The following is an 18,481-nucleotide window of genomic DNA, read 5'->3' as shown; positions in this document are numbered from 1 at the left end:
TTCAGGGGCCCCTGGGCTCAGGAACCTGGACACCTTCAGGGACCAACAGGTCAGTACAAGACTGGGGCCCAGTGTGGAAGACTGGCAAACCGGGACAGGTCCTTCACTGGCCAAGTATGGCCATGCCACAGTGCCGGCTCACGGTTCCCTAATCTTTCCTTTCTTTCCAAGAGAAGCCACTGAGTCTGAGTGTCCACATGAACCGTAGAAGGCTATCACATTAAAAGATATAGAGGGGCGCCTGGGGGGCTCAGTCGGTTGAGCGTCCAACTTCGGCTCGGGTCATGATCTCACGGTTCGTGGGTTCGAGCCCTGCTGACAGCTCGGAGCCTGGAGCCTGCTTCAGATTCTGTGTCTCCTTCTCTCTCTGTCCCTCCTCCACTCATGCTCTATCTCTCTCTTTCTCTCTCTCTCTCTCTCTCTGTCTCTCAAAAATAAACATTTTTTTAAAAAAAATTTTTTTTCAACATTTATTTATTTTTTTGGGACAGAGAGAGACAGAGCATGAACGGGGGAGGGGCAGAGAGAGAGGGAGACACAGAATCGGAAACAGGCTCCAGGCTCCGAGCCATCAGCCCAGAGCCCGACGCGGGGCTCGAACTCACGGACCGCGAGATTGTGACCTGGCTGAAGTCGGACGCTTAACCGACTGCGCCACCCAGGCGCCCCTCAAAAATAAACATTTAAAAAATGTTAAAAAAAAAAAGATATAGATACTTAAACATAATGTTATCCAAAACAAATACATTTGTAGATGTCTCCGTCCATTCAGGCCGCTAGAACAAAATCCCATAGACTGACATATGAGCAGCTCTTACTTCTCACGGTTCTGGAGGCTGGAAAATCCAAAATCGGCATCTGGTGAGAGCCCGCTTCCGGGTTGTGGACCGTCAACTTGTCAGGGTGTCCTCACGCGGTGGAAGGGGCAAGGGAGCCCTCTGGGGTAGAAGGACGCTAATTCCATTTACAAGGGTTCCACTCTTATAACCTGATCACCTCCTGGAGGCCCCCCCACCCCCCAAACTGGGGGGGGGGGGCGAGGTTCAACGTAGGAATCTGGGGAGGGACGCGCGCAGCAGGCTGTATGGCCGGGGCCAGGACTCAGGTAAGCCCAGGGCACACCTTGTGAGGAGACCCTCGCTTGCTGCTGTCCCTGGATAGTTTGTCCTCTCTGGCCTCACCCGAGGCCTGGCCCTGCTCCGTGGGCTCCCATCTGTAATTTAGGGTTCAGAGAGAAAAGCCGCGAAAACAGATTGGCGAGGTAGGGCCAGGGGTATGGTCTTTGAACTTCACGCGGTGGGCACTGGGGAGCCCGTGAAGGTTTACGAGCAAGGAGGGAGATGACTAGAATGTGCTCCAGGAGGGCAGTGAAGAAGGCGGGCTGGCACAGGGGCAGGGCAGGGCAGGGCTTTCCTAACGGGCCAGGTTAGAGGGGGGAGGCTGGAGCCGGAACCAAGAGGGGTTGTCTCGCTGGAGGCAGACTATTTGGTGTGAGTGGCCGGTGAGGAGTTGGGTCCTGGAATCAGATTGTCCAAGTGTAAATCCTGGCTCTTGCCTATGCTAGTTATTGTCCTGGGCCAGCGGATGAATCTGTCTCTCTTGGTCACAGTCTCTTCATCTGTACAATGGGCATGGCAGCAGGGGCCGCCTACCTCACGGGATGTGGCAGAGATTCAATGAGGCCACCTATGTGAGCAGCGCCTGGCACGTGGTAAGTGCCGAGGACGCAGCAGCAGTGAGGACAGTGGTGGGTGCCAAGGGACCCCAGGGTCACCAGCGCCCACAGAGTTAAGCACGCACTGAAACCGTACAGATGGTATTCCCTGGGGGATCTTCTAAACCTCCCCAAACCAAGGCCACACCCCATACCAATTAAATCACAACCTCTGGGGCGGGGGCTGGGCGTCAGTATGTTCCGCAAGCTTCTCAGGTGTTTCCAATGTGCAGCCAAGCTTGGGAACCATTGCTAATCTAGAACCTTGTATGCCTGAGGCCTGGGCTGGCGTTGACCTTGAAAAGACACAGACAGGCAACCATTTTGTAGCTGGAGGTGAAGCCAGATGGGGGTGGGGGGTGGGGGTGGGGGGGGGGTGGAAGGGCGTGTGACCTTGAGGCCCAGCCAGGCACTCCTTTTAGGGCTCCGGGGGGCCTTGCCAGCCTGCCAGCCACTGGCGCCCCCACCCTCAGGCTGGGCTGGAGCCGGCCGCCTGCACCCGCAGAGGACTCCACGCAGGAGACCAGAGCGGCAGCTGAGCCCGGCTTGGGCGCCAGAGGGAGCTCGTGGGGACGCGCCACAGCTCCATCCCTGCGGCTGGTTCAAACTGGTTTGGGCAGGGTGCGGCCCTGGCAGGCTGCATGCCAGGCCTCAGGCTTGCTGCCTCTGCCCCAGGGTCTCCCCAAGAGCTAAGGACCCGGGACAGGGCGTTGGGACATAGCCAAGCGTCACTGAGAGGCTAGGAGATTTTTACACCTTCAATCCCCTTTGTTGAAAACCATTGATTTGGCCTCCCATGGGGGGATCCCTGGGTAAATGCCTGCGGCAAGGGGGAGCCCCTAATTGGGGGTCATTCTCCGACTTTGGTGTGCATCAGAATCCACTTCACAGCTGTCACAATGCAGATGTTTAGCCCCCCAAAGATTCTGATTCAGCAAGTTGGGGGAGGGCTCCGGGCATCTGTATTTGTAGCACAATGTTTCTAAGGCATAATCACACATTTAGGGAGAAAAAAAAAAAAAAAAAAGACTGAAAACAAAGTGACTGTTGGCTACCCAACTCAGCCCAGGGTATGGATCCTTCCCCAGACACCCCATCTCCCGGGAAAGCCGGGGCGGGGGGTGGGGGAGGTGCTGGGTAATCTGCACTTTTAGATAATATCCCAGCCTTTTTTGTTTATTCCTTTTACTTTCGATGAGTCATTTTGGGCATTCACTAGGTTTAAGTGTTACAACAAACATCAGCAGAAGAAATAAAACACTACAAATACCATGAAACCCTGTTCATAACCCTCCTGGGTTGGCCATCTCAATCCCCCTGTAACTACTTTCCTGAATGTGGCCTGCCCGGTCCCCATGCACAGTTTTATACTCTTGCTCCGTATGTCTGTATCCATACACAATACAGAGTGTGGTTTTGCATGTTTTTAAAACTTTATGGTAATGGCAGTGTGCCCTAAGTGTGCCTTCTGCAACTTGTCTTTTTTTCTTTTTTTTTTTTCTTCTTCTTAGCATTATGTTTGTGAATCTCATTCATCAGGGGAATTCTGCTGTGCCCAGGTCTCTTCCGCTAGTCTGAAGCCAGTTCTCGGCTTTTCAGAGGGAGGGCCCCCAGCCAGCCCGCCTGCAGCAGTGAGGGTCTGAGCTTGGTTCCTGGTGTCTGTGTGATGAACTGAAGGGCTCTGAGCACCGGGGAAATCAGGACAGTAATGAATAGCCAAGTTCAGGTTCTGCGGGTTCCTATCCAATCCCGTAACTAACCACCTGTGGCCCGAATCTTTGCCAAGATTTTTCCAGAATGCGACTCTGACCTGCAGGTCTGAATGTTTGGGCAGGGGTGTGGAGCAATGAGCGGGGGGCAGGTGTGGAAGTGACGGATTACCCCAAAGACAGATCGAGGACATGTTATGCCCCCTACCCAGGTGGTCACGTAAACTATACATTTAGATTCCACGGGGCCGGGAGGGGGACGAGGGACGTTGCGTATATTTATTTACACCCCTAAACCCAGCTTGATTTTGTTAAACGAATGTGACATTAAAAAAAAAAAAAAGACGTCATGGGAAAAATTATATTTCTAGACTTCCCTGGACCTCTTCCCCATTTTTAGGATTTTCCTTATTAGCATTGTTTTGGGAGGATGCACCCCGCCCTCTTCGGCCTCTAGAGGGTCTCAACAAGCCTCCCAGGGGTGTGTGTATTGGGGGGGGGGGCGGGCAAACAGTGAGCTTAAGAATTCCCTGGGGAGTTTATTCTACAAGCTGCCCCAGCGAGGAAAAGGACCGCTACAACCGGCTTCTCTAATTTCCAGATCTCTCCGCCGGGCGCAAACAAGATGCTGGAATTAGGCCGGTCCTGGGGGCGGGGACTTTGGTCTTTAAAGGAAAGGTCCCCGTTCTCTATCCTGGATCCTGGAAACACCCCGGGAGCTTTAAAAAACTACTGATGCCCAAGCCCCACCCCCAGGGATTCCGGCTGAATCCGCCGGGGTGAGGCCTGGCTTCCGGGCTTTTGAAAGCTCCCCAGGGCATTCTAAAGTGCCGTGGGGGCTGGGAGACACGGCTCCGCCCGGATTCCAATGAAAAGGGGTGGTCTACACTGGCGGTTCTCAAACTCCGCTGTCTGTAGGAATCCCCAGGCGAACTTCAAAAAGTGCTGGTGCTCAGGTCCCAACCTCAGGGACCGTGTGCTGGGCCGGACTTTGGAAGTTTGAAGAGTCCCAGGTGATGACAATATGCAAGCGAGGTTGAGAATCTCTGCTTTACCAGGTGGTGCGAGGGCCGGGCGCAGTGAGCGCCGCGCGCCACTGGGTGGCGCTGCCCCCTCGGTCCGGTGCTCGGGGAGGTGCGGGCCGCGTCCGGGTGCGCACCTGCCCCGCCTCCTCCAGGCGGGCCGCGGGGCATGCAGCCGGTCGGGGGCGGGGCTCCGAGGCCGGGACCCGGCCACCGGCTCTCGGGCAGCCTCCGCCAGCTGGACCCCGCCGCTCTCCTGATGCTGCTCCTGGACGCCGACCGGCCGGAGCCCGTGCGCAGCGGGGCGCGCGAGCTCGCGCTCTTCCTGACCCCCGAGCCCGCGGCCGAGGTAGGGAGCGGGGGCTGGAGGTAGGGGAGGTGGGTCGGGGGAGGGGCGGCGGTCAACGCCCTGGCACCCCGGGGGAGGAGAGGGTGGGTGCGGCCTCCGGCGCGCGGGGACCCGAACCCGAACCCTCAGCGTCCCCGCAGCATCCTCGCGCGCTCAACGCAAGGGCCCGAGGCTCCCCGCCTTGCGGAGAGATGACTGCCTGGCGCCACCCAGAGATGCGCGTCAGGTCTGGCCTCTCCCTCTTTCAGCCACAAGGCCCCCCGGGGGCCCAGAGTCGCCTCGCATCCGGACCCGGGCCCCCAGCATCGGCCGGGCTCTGGGGAGGCCGCCCCCCGCCCCCGGTCCTGCCCCCGGCCGAGCGCTCGGCCCGCTGCGCTCAGAGCCGGGTGCCGGTGGCCCGGGAGGAGGCGGGCAGCCTGCGTCTGTGCGGGGAAGTACCAGGCCTCCTCGGTCCTGCTGTTGCTAAGAGGGAAAATACCTCGTCTCTATCTGTACTTTCTATTTTAAAAGCACAGAATAAAAAGTAGATCTGAAACTAGGCCCTTCATCTTCCAGCCGAAGCCAGTCTGTTAACAGTGCCGTTAAAGTTATTTACCCAAGTGCACCAGGAGTTATTTAAGGGTTGAATTCAACTCATTCTCTTTAAATCTCAGAAGCAGGACAGAAATACATCAAATACAGAGGGAGCACCCCTCTTCCTGCTCTCTGCGCCCGGACTCCGGGTCCCCGAGATAACCATCACTAGACATGTGGTGTTGTACCTCACCCCAACCAAACGCTTAGAAAATGCATTTACAAGTGCGGGTGTGCATGTATCAATAATACTATGTATTCGTTTTTACAAAATTCTGCTTGACGTAGTAATACCGTTCTCCAAGTGGCTTTTTTCCCCCCCCACTCAAAATAGCATGGACAAGTGGGGAGTGACTGCTGGTGATAAAGTACAGGGCTTTTTGGGGTGACGAAAATGTTCTGGAATTAGTGGTGGTGGCTGCCCAACTTTGTGAATATACTGAAAACCACAGACCTGTGTGCTCGTAGAGGGTGACTTTTATGGTATGTGACTTACATCTCAATTTTACAAAATCGCATGGACATATTTTCATGTCTGAATGTATCCATAAGAGCCGTCCAATAGAAATATAATCTGAGCCACAAATATGAGCCACTCCTGTAATTTTAAATATTCTGGGAGCCACAAAAAAAAAAAAAGAAAAAGAAAAAGAAAAAGAAACAGGTGAAACTAGTCTCAATATATTTAAAGTAACAGTTCCTCCAAAATATCAATCATTCCAACATGTAAACAATGACCATGTAAAAATCTTAGTGAGATTTTTACTTTTTTTTTTTTTTTTTTGGTACTAGGTTTTCAAAATCAGGCTTTTATATTGAACTTACAACATATCTCTCAGTTGGGACTGGCCACGTTGTGAGTGTTCAATAGTCATATGAGGCCGGCGGCCTCCATGTTGGAGACTATGCTCCATCGTTCTTTGGCTTCCCCATACCCCACAACTAAATGATAATTACTCCTATTTCCTGGGCCCATGCTATGTGCTAGCAGCGTGCTGGACCCTGTTCACAGACTGTGTCGTTGCTCCTGGCAGTGACCCAGGGCTAGGAGGTTGTTTGGTTAATTAAAAAAAAAATTTTTTTTAATGTTTATTTTTGAGAGAGAGAGAGAGAGAGAGAGAGACCAAGCACAAGTGGGAGAGGGGCAGAGAGAGAGGGAGACACAGAATGTGAAGCAGGCTCCAGGCTCCGAGCTGTCAGCACAGAGCCCGACGCGGGGCTCGAACTCCCGAGCTGTGAGGTCATGGCCTGAGCCGAAGTTGGACGCTCAACCGTTGGAGGCACCCAGGCGCCCCTTGTTTGGTTGATTTTATAGCTGGGAAAACTGAGGCCCACACGGGATAAGTGACGTCCCGTGGAGGTACCGTAACTTATGAACCGTGCCCCCAGGAATGGGCATTTGGGTTGTGTCCGGGTTTTCACTGGTGTAAGAAGCCTGAGCATCGTCCTCGTTCCTTCTCTCCCTTGCTCTCAGCAGAGAGATGTCGTGCCCAGCGGCTAGACCTCAGCTTCATTTTGTCTCTATTAGGGACAGCCTTCAAGAGAAACTGCATGCGTTAACTTCATTTTCTCACTCAGGGCTCTCTTTAACTCAGACACGGGCTGGCTCACGCTCATTTGTAAGAGACGTAATGAACAGCCCAACTCCCTGCAGCTCCGCACGGCAATAAACCCACTCAGAGTGCTTGCTGAACTTTATTTACCAGAAGCAGCAGAAACTGCCGGAGCACAGTCACTTGCAGCCTCTGGTTAAGGCTCAACCCACTGGCAGCTCCCCGCGCTGAGGCTGTTTGCAGATGGGCCAGTGAGCAACCCGGAAAAGGGAGGTCTGGTTTGGGAACAGGACTGGACGGCGGGGCCCAGGAGCGGGGGAGAGCAGGGAAACACGCAGGGGCCCTGCCTTCAGGACGCTGGCAGACAACAGACACATAACACACAACCCCTCTAGATGGGGTGGTGAGGTAGAGGGTATCCGCATGAGTCGGGGAGACGAGGGGTGGGGAAGGTCTCTCTGAGGAAGCTGGGACCTGTGAATGTGCCGGGAAGAGGAAGCACAGGGACGTGACTCTGTTGGGGGTGCAGTCAGGGAGGGCTTCCTTGAGGCAGCGACATTTTAGGCTGAGCCCTGAAGTGCGAATGGGAGTTGGCCAGGCAAAGCGGAGAAAAGCATCCCAGGCAGAGGGAACAAAACTTGCAAAGGCCCTGGGGTGGAACGAAGCAGGGTGCGCCTCGGACAGAAGAGCAGGTGGAGGGGGAGCGGAGGGAGGTGCAGCCGGCGAGGAGGGCGGAAGCCGAGCCCCGCACCTTGCTCTGTCTGCCGGGATCAAGGAGCTGCTACAGGGCGGAGGCGTGTTGATGCTGGTTGGCAGGTGAGTGTTTTACTGTTTCCGGCGCCTTCGGGTATTCTGTTCAGCCAGGTTTTTTGTGTCTTACTTTCTTTTTCTGGTTTGAACTTCCTCTTTTGGGGAGGTGTCAGGGTGGCCTCCAGAAGCTGCTCCAAGATGGCAGGAAGAGGTGTTTGCCTCTTGGGTGCCCTCTGGCTCATGAGGGGAGGGAGCTCAGGGCCCTCTCGAAAGGCTGGGTGCCGATAGCCACCCACGGGTGACTTCCTGGCCAGGCTCTTTCAGAATCCTGTTTGGTACCTGTGCTGGGACACAGGATGGGCTTGGCCCACAGATGAGGTTCATGGCCTAGATGGAAGGAAGTCAAGCCAGCACTTTCTCATGCCCAGGGGCTTTGCTTGAGTGAGCAGAGGATGACAGGGAACACAACATTTGGGTCTTTTAACCACAGGTGGATTAGATCAGGGTTTGCAAACTCGAGGCCCAGGGGTCGAATCCAACACTGATGTGATTGGATCAGTCCACATGGGGTTGTTTAAATAGAGAATTTTCATGAAAAATTCTGAGTTTCTTGTTTATTTAAAACATCAGGGGCGCCTGGGTGGCGCAGTCGGTTAAGCGTCCGACTTCAGCCAGGTCACGATCTTGCGGTCCGTGAGTTCGAGCCCCGCGTCGGGCTCTGGGCTGACGGCTCGGAGCCTGGAGCCTGTTTCCGATTCTGTGTCTCCCTCTCTCTCTCTGCCCCTCCCCCGTTCATGCTCTGTCTCTCTCTGTCCCAAAAATAAATAAACGTTGAAAAAAAAAAATTTTTTAAAAAAAACATCAATCTGTTCTTTTTTTTTTTTTTTTTAACGTTTTTTTATTTATTTTTGAGACAGAGAGAGATAGAGCATGAGCGGGGGCGGGGCAGAGAGAGAGGGAGACACAGAATCGGAAACAGGCTCCAGGCTCCGAGCCGTCAGCCCAGAGCCCGACGCGGGGCTCGAACTCGCGGACCGCGAGATCGTGACCTGGCTGAAGTCGGACGCTCGACCGACTGAGCCACCCAGGCGCCCCTGTTCTTTTTTTTTAAAGTAAGCTCTACACCCAACATGGGGCTTGAACTCACGACCGCAAGATCAAGAATCATATGTTCTACAGACTGAGCCAGTCAGGCACCCCTTAGTCGATAGAGCATGTGACTCTTGACCTTGGGGTCATGACTTCAAGCCCCACATTGGGCATAGAGCTTACTTTAAAAAATAAAACAAGGGGCACCTGGGTGGCCCAGTTGGTTAAGTGTCTGACTTCAGCTCAGGCCATGATCTCACGGTTCGTGGGTTCGAACCCCGCATCGGGCTCTGGGCTGACAGCTCAGAGCCTGGAGCCTGCTTCCAGTTCTGTGTCTCCCTCTCTCTCTGCCCCTCCCCCACTTGCACGTGTTCTCTCTCTCTCTCTCTCTCTCTCTCAAAAATAAACATTTAAAAATAAAATAAAATATTAACTGATCTGGTAAATCTAGGTCCATGTTTCCGAGTTTGGGCCCCACTTGTCATAGTCTCCACTCCTCCCTATTTAAAACAAAATTTTTGTAAATGATTATTTATGTATTTTGAGAGTGGGGGGAGAATACCAAGCAGGCTCTGTGCTGTTAGCACAGAGCCCGATGCAGGGCTCAATCCTGTGACCTTGGGCTCGACCCCACAGTCTTGGGATCGTGAGCTGAGCTGAAATCAAGAGTCGGACATTCAACTGACTGAGCCACCCGGGCGCCCCCCCCTCCTCCTATTCCTGTACTGAAGCCAGCGTCCGTTACCATTTACCCTTGTGCCTGGACTTTTGATTTTGCTGTCGTCGTATGGGGAGGAAACAGAACAGCTTCTCCCAGCCATGTGTTTCGACTAAAGAAAAACATAAACTAGCCAAAGATGCCTTGCGTTTCTTGAAAAACGTACAAGAGGCTGCTTCTTTGTGAGAGCAGTGGATACTCTGTTATGTCCGACCCGCACGCACCGCGTGTCCCGTCCTCGTGAGCTGCTGGCTTGCTTTCGGCTTTCAGGTTTGGGATGTTCAGATGCCCTGTCTCCAGAGGTAGTTCTGTATTCGTTTACTCCTCGGATCCTTATGGCGAAGCTGCTGTGTGCCAGGCACTGTGCTGGGTCCTGCGGAGAGGCCTGTGGGGCACAGGGGGTGCCTGCCCTCAAGGACTGGGGGTGCGGTCAGGGAGATGAGCAGACCAGTAACCACCAAGCGGAGCAACTACATGGTGATCGGTGCCGTGAAGGAGACAGAGGGGGGACTGTGACAGAGACGCACGGGGAGGGGTGGAAGGAATGCCAGGCCACGTTCCAGCGGCACTGGCATGGCCCGAGGGGGAAACATGAGAAACAGAGAGGTGCTCACGTGGGTGGGCCTCAGCGGCCAAGGGCAGGAGTGGGCAGGACTAGACCGGGACCTAGGGCCACGGGGAGGACTCTGGATTTGATTCCGGGGTCCTGGCCACGAGCGGGGGTGAGTTGGCCATGAGCAGAGGAAAGACATGATCCGATTTTCAGACTCACGGCTGCAGGGCTGGAAGGTGCTGGAAGGGCCGCAGGGAGACCACAGACGTGGCTGTCCAAGTGGACATGGACTGAGCTGGCCACATTCCCTGAATCAGAACCTTCCGGGGTGTGAGGAGCCCAGGCCACGGCGGGAGCGTGTTTCTCGGAAAGAAGTTCCTGCCTTTCTCCCCGTGGAGCTGCCCAGCGGTGGAAGGAGCCATCCCTGGGTCAGCCCAGAGCCTTGGCTAAAGGTTCCCTCCGCACCAGCCGAGAAGCTTGAAGACAGAGAGGTTCCCAAAGATTGGGAATGACCTCAGTGCTGTCGCACAGGCTGGTGGGTGGCGATGCTTGTGCCCAGTGGTCAGGTCCCGGCTGCGGAGCGAGTCAGCTCTGCACGGGAGACTCATGCGGGAGTGAGGCCAGGTGCACGGAGGTGTGCGTGTGCGTGTAACAGCTTAAAAGGCGAAGACACACGTATTTCACACCTCTGTAAATAGGCGTTGGAGCCCCTGTAAATGAAGTTGGAGCAACCACCATGGGTTGGGTGGGGCGCAGCGAAGGCTGAGAGCTCTGTTGGAGCGCGGGGTCCCCAGACTTTGCCGAAGGTCGGGGTCATCGGGGGATCTTCCAGAAAAGATTCTGATGCCTGCGGCCTCCGCCACCCCTGCCCACCCCCCCAGGTATTCTAATGTCACTGGTGTGGGTGCCCCCTGCCCACGGGGATTCTAAAAGCTCTCCAGCAGGGTTTTAAGCCCGGAGTGACCTGGATGGATTGGTGTGTTGGAAAATCACTGTGGTTGCTGATTGTAGGGGTACCTGCGAGCAAGGCCCGGGCCTGGGGGCCTGGCCTGGTCAACACTCCCCTGGTGATTCCGATGGCCAACCCAGTTGGGCCCACACAGCTCCTCTCTTTTGTGAATGAATGCCCTGTGTCCAGCCGCAGCCCCCTGAGGGACCCTGTCTGTCCTGCCTGCTGCTTTGTCCAGAGGCACTGAGTGACTTCGTACGTATCAGTTAAAGAAACATCCTTTATAGAGGTGCGGACTCCCCTCGTCCTCCTGCTCAGGTTGGGGGTGGGGGGGGGAACTGGGCCCTGAAGCCACGAGGTGTGGGGTCGGATCTCGGCCCTGTGCTCGGGGCCCCTTCCTGCCTTGTCTGCTCATCTCCCGCGGTGCTGGACGGTCGGATGAGGTAAGCTGCAGGAAACGCTTGGTGCGGGGTCTGGCCCGTAGTTAGCAGGCTGGGAACGTCAGCTACGATTGCTCACTTCCTCATTCTGCAGATGTTTATGGAACAGGTACTGGGGGCAGACGTCGTGCCAGGCGCTGGGAGGGAGAATACGTGGGGGACACTTCTGTCCGTGGGGACAGAGCGGGTCGCACACTCACTTCTCTACAGTGTCCGGCTGTGGGGATTTCAGCCTTTCGCCTCCACTTGTGCTGAAGGTCACAAGTTCTCACTCCCCAGCGCGGCCTCCTGCAGGCCGAGAAATCCGGGGTTAACTTCCTGACCTGTGTACGTGAGGCCAGCCCTCGATGGTACTTTTTGGTTTGCAAAACACAGTTGCTGAGCCCGGGGTCCAAAGGAACCACCAGTCCCCCTAACGCTGTCTTGCGTTCTGAAATTATCCCTTGGTGCAGGTGTGGTGGAAATTTGGCCTGTGGGGTCTTTTAAAATGAATTGGAGGGGCGCCTGGGTGGCTCAGTCGGTTAAGTGTCTGACTTCGGCTCAGGTCATGATCTCGCAGTCCGTGAGTTCAAGCCCCGCGTCGGGTTCTGTGCTGACAGCTCGGAGCCTGGAGCCTGCTTCCGATTCTGTGTCTCCCTCTCTCTCCATCCCTCCCCCATCATGCTCTGTCTCTCTCTCTCTCTCTCTGTGTCAAAAATAAATATTTTAAAAAAATTAAAAAATAAAAAAAATAAAATGAATTGGAGTTGGTTTTTCTTTTTCTTTTTCTTTTTCTTTTTGTAAGTTTATTTCTTTTGAGAGAGAGAGAGTATCCCAAGCAGGCTCTGCACTGTTAGCGAAATGTGCCCAGTTTTGCTTTTAAAATAACTTTTGTGGGGCCCGTGGATGGCTCAGTCAGTTAAGCATCCAACTCTTGGTCTCGGCTCAGGTCGGGATCTCATGGTTCATGGGTTCGAGACCCACATGGGGCTCCGCATTAATGGTGATGGCACAGAGCCTGCTTGGGATTCTGTCTCTCCTTCCTCTGCCCCTCCCCTGCTTGTGTGCACACACACACACACACACTCTTCCTTTCTCTCTCAAAATAAATAAATTTTAAAAAATAAAATAAGTTTTGTTTTAAAAATAAAAAGTGTCGGGGCACCTGGGTAGCTCAGTCGGTTAAGGGTCCGACTTCAGCTCAGGTCATGATCTCACAGTTCATGGGTTCGAGCCCCATGTTGGGCTCTGTGCTGACAGCTCGGAGCCTGGAGCCTGCTTCGGATTCTGTCTCCCTCTCTCTCTGCCCCTCCCCTGCTTACGCTCTGTCTCTCTCTCTCAAAAATAAACTATAAAAAAAAATTAAAAAATAAAAGTATATGAACATGTCACAAAATCCACAGGTCCCAGTGGCCGTGGGGTGGCGCAGAACCCCCTCCTACCCAGCTCTGTTCCTGTCTCTGTCCCCTTCCAGCATGACGGGTCCTTTCCCATCCCCACCTGTTACCTCCCATTTGTGCATCCTGCTTTTTTCACTCAGTGTGTCTTGGAGATCTTTCCGTATGAGTACGTAGAGAGCTGCCCGATTATTTTTAGCTGCTAAACAGAATCGCATTGTCTGGATTACAATTCAGGCAGCCATTCTTCTATAGATGGGCATTTGGGTTACGTGGATCCTTTTATTCTCACAAAGTCTGTTGCAGGAGGAATCTCTGTACTCCTTTTGCATTTGTGCCAACATGTCTGTAGGATAAATACCTGGGGGGGGGGGGTCCTTCCTGGTTTGCAGTTCCCGCCAGCGCCGCCTGGAGAACCCCTTCATCTGCTCCTCCCCGGGCCTCCCCCCCCACCTGCAGCAGGCCCCCCGCTCCCTTCCCCCTCGCCCGCCCATTCTGTGCACAGGGTTGAGGCTGCTCTTTCTGCCTCCGGTCAGGCTGGTGGAGGGGCGGACAGCCACCTTGGAAAGACCTTTACTCCGCTGTCATCTGAAGGGGCCCCCGTGACCGCTTTTGGAGAAGAGGTGACATTTCTACTTGCGTGCCCAGGGTGAAGGCAGGCCCCACAGTCCTCGGGCCACTTCATGTTCACCCCCACCGTGTACTCGGGGACCTCGGAGGAAGCCGGGGGGGGGCGGGGGCAGGCAGCGGCGCTTGGTGTCGGCAAAAGGCGAAAAACCCGCCTGGAACTCGGCGGGGCTGCCCGTGGGTGTCCTCTGGCTGGCAGGTAGTTGCCACGTTCTAAAAAGTGGGAGTCTTCTCAAAAAATCCAACGTCTGGCTTCTCTAAAAGTGTTGCTGCGGAAGGTATAGGTCTTCAGTGGCCCTGTCCGTGGCCTGGCTGAGTGGACCTTGTGGTTCCTAGGATTTCCGTGTGTGTGTGTGTGTGTGTGTGTAAACAGCATTATTGTGATAGAATTCATATGCCATATACAAGTCATACAATTAAAGTGTACAATTTAATGGCTTAACAATTTTTTCAATGTTTATTTATTAGAGAGGGAGAGACAGACTGTGAGTGGGGGAGGAGCATGAAGAGAGGGAGACACAAGATCCCAGGCAGGCTCCAGGCTCCGAGCTGTCAGCACAGAGCCCGACGCGGGGCTCGAACCCACGAACCGCGAGCTCATGACCCGAGCCGAAGTTGGACACTCGACTGACTGAGCCGCCCAGGCGCCCCTATATGTGCTTGTTTTAAAGATACAAATAGGCCAGAGGTGTGAAGGTCACATTCAGCCTGCAGACGGGTTTGTTTGGCCATCGTAGTGTGTTTTAATTTGGGGCGTTAGTCTTGAATTTTCAAACTGGTTTGCGCCAACTCCCGGAGCACTGTCCGTCTTGAACAAAACCGGGTTGGCACGTTTCCACCTGGCTCACTCTGCTGGGGTCAAGTAGCAGCCGCCCTCGTCCGATGGAGAAGGGGCCTCCTGTTGGCCACAGTCCCCACCTCTCCCTGTTGTCTCTTTGGCGGGAAGCTGAGTATTAACTTCCACTCGTTATCCTGCTTGTGCCACTGCGGTTCTTAGAGAAGAGTAGAAGGTCTCTTTGAAAAGGGAGAAACGGAAAGTCAACGGCGTGCAGAAAACACATTCCCGTGTGGCGTGTTCGTTTCCTGCCTCGCTTGTGTCCATTCCATTTGAGTGTGGGCACCCTGGTTGGGTCCCACCTGCGACCGTCTTTTGTATGGGTCTGGCCCCTCACCGAGAGGAACCCAGGGAAATTACTTAGCGGACTCTCCTCTGCTTCCATCTCGAGACAGTCTGAGGCTCGTTTTCTCCCGATTTTCAAATGGGAAACCAGGGCACAGAGGTGGTCGGAGTGTAGTTAAGACCACACAGCATGACATGCCAGGGTGGGACCGAAGAGTGGTCTAGGCTGGAGCTTCCTCCTTCCCTTGCTCATTTTCCCTTCCTCCCTCCCTCCCTCCCTCCCTCCCCCTTTCCTTTCCTGCAACAAATACGCCCCGGGCACCGTATTGGTCACCAAGTGCCAGGTGACAAACTACCCCAAATCTTAGTGGCTGAAAACAACTACCATCTGACGGTGCGGGATGCGTGGTTTTGCAGGTCTGCGGGGCTCGTCTGAGCGCCTCTGCTCCCACGGCACCGGCTGGGCTGAGTCACGGGGCTGCATTCGGCTGGAGGGTCTGCTGCGCTGCAACGTGGCCTCGCTCACGTCGGGCTGTCGGTGCTGGCCGGGGCGCCTCGGTTCTCCTCCACGTGGCCCTTCGTGTCCTGCGGCCTCTCCAGCCGCGTTGCCTGGACTTCTTCACACGGCTCTTGTCCTCCAAGAGGGTGACTCAGATGCCGCAGGGTCTCTTGAGGCTCCAGCCGGCTGTCACAAAGAGCGGTTTCCACCCATTCTGTTGGCCAAAGCAAGTCACAGGGCCAGGCCAGATTTGGGGGCGGAGTCCGATTGCCCAAAGGTATGCAGATGGGAGGGAATGGGGGGGGGCATCTTCAGAAGCATAAGCACCCGCTATGTGCCAGGCATCGCCCTGGGCCCTGGGGATGCGGCGGTGAGTGAGAGGCACTAAAACCCCCGGAGCTTTCATTCTGGTGGCAGAAGAGGACAGGACAGGTGAAACATGTAAGATGTTAGACGGGGATGGAGGCTGAAGCCAGAAAGAAGTTGGTGCGGGACAGGGAGTGGGGGAGCCTGCAGGGCCAGGGAAGGCCTCGATGAGGAGAGACGTTTGAGCCAAGGCTGGGAGGAGGTGCGCGGTGAGCTTTGTCCGTGATGGGAGCAGCGGGCGCAAAGGCCCCGGAGTGACGACGCGGTTGGTGTGGCTGGTGGGGAGCGGGCTGTAGGCGGCGAGGTCGGAGAACAGATGGAGGGTCCAGGTGGCGTAGGGCTAACAAGGCCTCCGTTAGGTGTTTGCTGAGGGAGGTGGGGGGCAGGAGAGGAGTCCTGTTTTTTAATTAAGCTGTAATTCACGTAATGAAAAAAATTACCATTTTGAAGCGTACATTCAGTGGTTCTTCCTAAGTTCACTGTGTTGCGCAAACATCGCCGTGACCTCATTCCAGAGCACTCCCCCTGCCCCCGCCAAGAAAGGAACCCCATGACCATTAGCACTCTCCTTCTCCCTCCCCCCCCCCCCCCCCCCCCCCCCCGTGATCTCCTTTCGGTCTCTGTGCGTTTGCTTCTTCCGAACACTGCCCAGAAAAGGAATCACGTAGTGCCTGGCCTTTGTGTCTGGCCTCTTTCAATGTTTTCGAGGACCGTCTGTGTTGTAGCAGGTGTCGGGCTGGCATTCCTTTTCAGTACCGCGTAATACTCCGTACCGTGGATATGGCCCGTCTTGATGGTCCATTCATCACTTGACGGGCCTTGAGTCATTTCCACCTTTTGGCTGTCATGAATACCTCCCAAGTTTTTGTAAGAACACCATGATTTCCGTTCTCTTGGCTCTCTTGCGGGGTCGTAGGGCAACTCTGCGTGTAACGTTTTGAAAGAGTGCCGGACTGGTTTCCGGAGCCGCTGCCCCGTGTCCCATCCCCACCGGCGGCGGGGGAGGGCTCGGGTTCTGACGGGGTCTTTCGGGGGAGGAGACCGAGGGGGGGCCAAAGAGGAACCGGGGGGAGAGGACAGCGCCCTGTGCCAGGGCGGTGGCGCGAGGGGTGGACAGAAACGGTCGGATTTGGGCCACATTCCGGAGGCGGAGCAGAGAGGATTTGCACACACGGTGGACGGGGTGGGCCGAGAAAGGACGACCTCGAGGATGCTCTCAGGTGTTCGGCCTGAGCAACGGGCCGGTGGCGCCTCCGCTGAGTTGGAGAAGACCACGGCGGGGGGTCTGTTTGTGGGGTTTTGCGCCCATCACTCACGGGTGGGAAGCCAGCCCCACTTTGGGTTTGGGGCCTTGCCCCGCTGGGAGGCTCGGATTGGCATCTTGGGAGACTTAGGTAAGGAAGAAGCAGAGGCCATGATCCATGCCCACCTGCTGTCCCCACCGGCGGTGCCCTGAATGTCACTCTGAGTGAGCCATTTGCTCTTCTTCCCCTGGGAGGGGGACGATTTATGCCCAGGGAGTTGCACAGCATGACGAGGGCATTCATTTTGCTTATGGGCTGGTTAAAAAGGCGTGTGGGCTGCAGCCCGCAGGACTCTCGCTTCTGAGGCCACTTAGGGGATTATCTTGAGAGAAAATTGTCCCGTGAATGATTTGCGGGCGTGGTGGGTTGGCTTATCCTGAGCTCCTTCCTGTTGGTTGGGAACGTCTCGGGGCTCGTTCCTCCTTAGCTGGCCAGTCGGCAAATGCTTTCTCTACCCTCTCCTGCATTGGGGCACTTGCCCTTGGTACCGGGAGGTGGGGGAGAGGGGGTCGAGACCACAGCTGACAGACGGCCATAAAGGGGACACGCTGCCCCCTCTCCAAAGAGCCTCTTGGTACTTACAGACTTCAGCTCTGGACTCAGAGTGCTCAGGGTCAGATCTGGCTTCAGTACGTATTAGCTATGTGACCTTGAGCAAGTGACATAAGCTCTCTGGTCCTCTGTTTCTCAGTCCATGGAAGAGGGGCAAGCGACAGCACCTACTGTATAAAGTTCTCGTGAGCCTCCAATGAAATAAGCCACATGTGGCGATTAGCCACCGCTTTTGTTATCTAGGGAGAGAGACACATAAAGCAGCCACTTATTATGCGCCTACTGTGTGTCAGCACTCTGTCAAACGATTGAACCACCTTTATTACGTGAGGTTAACCTCTTAACAACCCTGCCGAGTGGTGTGGCTTACAGGTGGGCCAACCGAAATGCAGAAGGTAAGCCCTTCAATTAAGGTCTCGTGGTTGGCAAACGAGAAGGTGGGATCTGAACCCAGGGCTGACTGGCCTCCCTCCTGAACACTCGGCCATAGGTTGAGATGTACTTCCTCTCTTCGGGCCCCTCTGGAGAAGGAGGCGGCCCATCCAGCCGGGCCCTGGGCTCTCATGTCCCTCTGCAGGTTTTGATTCGGCCTGGCGTCTGGGGTTTGTACACCTGCACTCTGGAGGGAACCTCCGCCCCCTTCTGTGCCCCTCTCCCTCGCCTCTGCAGCAGGAGGAAAGCGACCAGCCTGCCTCTCTCCTGTCCCTGTGGCCTCTCTCGGCTCCTTCTTCCCCTCTTAGTGCCTTAAGGGCAATTTTTTACCGCGATCGTCCTTTTGGGGGGCAGAGAGAACGTCCTGTGAGTCTCTTAGTCCTCTCTCTGCTGTGGTCCCCTTCTCTGTCAAGCCTCCCCCGTTCAGGCCCAGAAATAGTCCCAGCTGTGAGATGAAGGTTCCAGAGTTTAAAATTGCAACTTGGTACTATTTTTACTCCAGCCGGAAAGATGTTTTTCTGCACATTCGTTTATGCTGTTGTGGTAGCGACAGCTCCCGCCGCAGGCAGCAGGCTGTGGCACTGTATAAACATCTCTCGGGGGACGAGTGGGTGATAAGGGGAGCCTTCAGGTCGGGGGTGGGGGGCAGGTACCAGGCCCGCCCGGAAATGTCTGGGGTCGCTTCCCTGGCACAGAACGATCTGGCCTGGTAAGCCATGTTCTAGATGAACTTTATTCCTAGATGCCTGGTAATTAAAAACAAATACAACAGGGGCACTTGGGTGA

At 55.2% G+C, this 18,481-nt stretch overlaps 1 protein-coding gene across 4 annotated transcripts in view; it reads left to right on the top strand.

The window, feature by feature from the left end:
* The first annotated feature begins 4,592 nt into the window (after positions 1-4,592).
* BCAS4 (breast carcinoma amplified sequence 4) overlaps positions 4,593-18,481 on the top strand; it is a 60,279-nt gene continuing 46,390 nt past the window's right edge. The window contains exon 1 of one of the 4 annotated variants that reach the window (XM_030309399.1): positions 4,593-4,794. In XM_030309399.1, the coding sequence (XP_030165259.1) occupies positions 4,615-4,794 (180 nt within the window). In that variant the 5' untranslated portion in view covers positions 4,593-4,614. The remainder of the gene's footprint in view (positions 4,795-18,481) is intronic. The other 3 variants (XM_030309400.1, XM_030309401.1, XM_030309398.1) reach the window with 3 other exon arrangements.

This window comes from Lynx canadensis, chromosome A3 (genome assembly GCF_007474595.2).
Source record: "Lynx canadensis isolate LIC74 chromosome A3, mLynCan4.pri.v2, whole genome shotgun sequence".
Taxonomy (NCBI): Eukaryota; Metazoa; Chordata; class Mammalia; order Carnivora; family Felidae; genus Lynx; species Lynx canadensis.
This window is presented reverse-complemented; position numbering and strand designations above follow the sequence as displayed.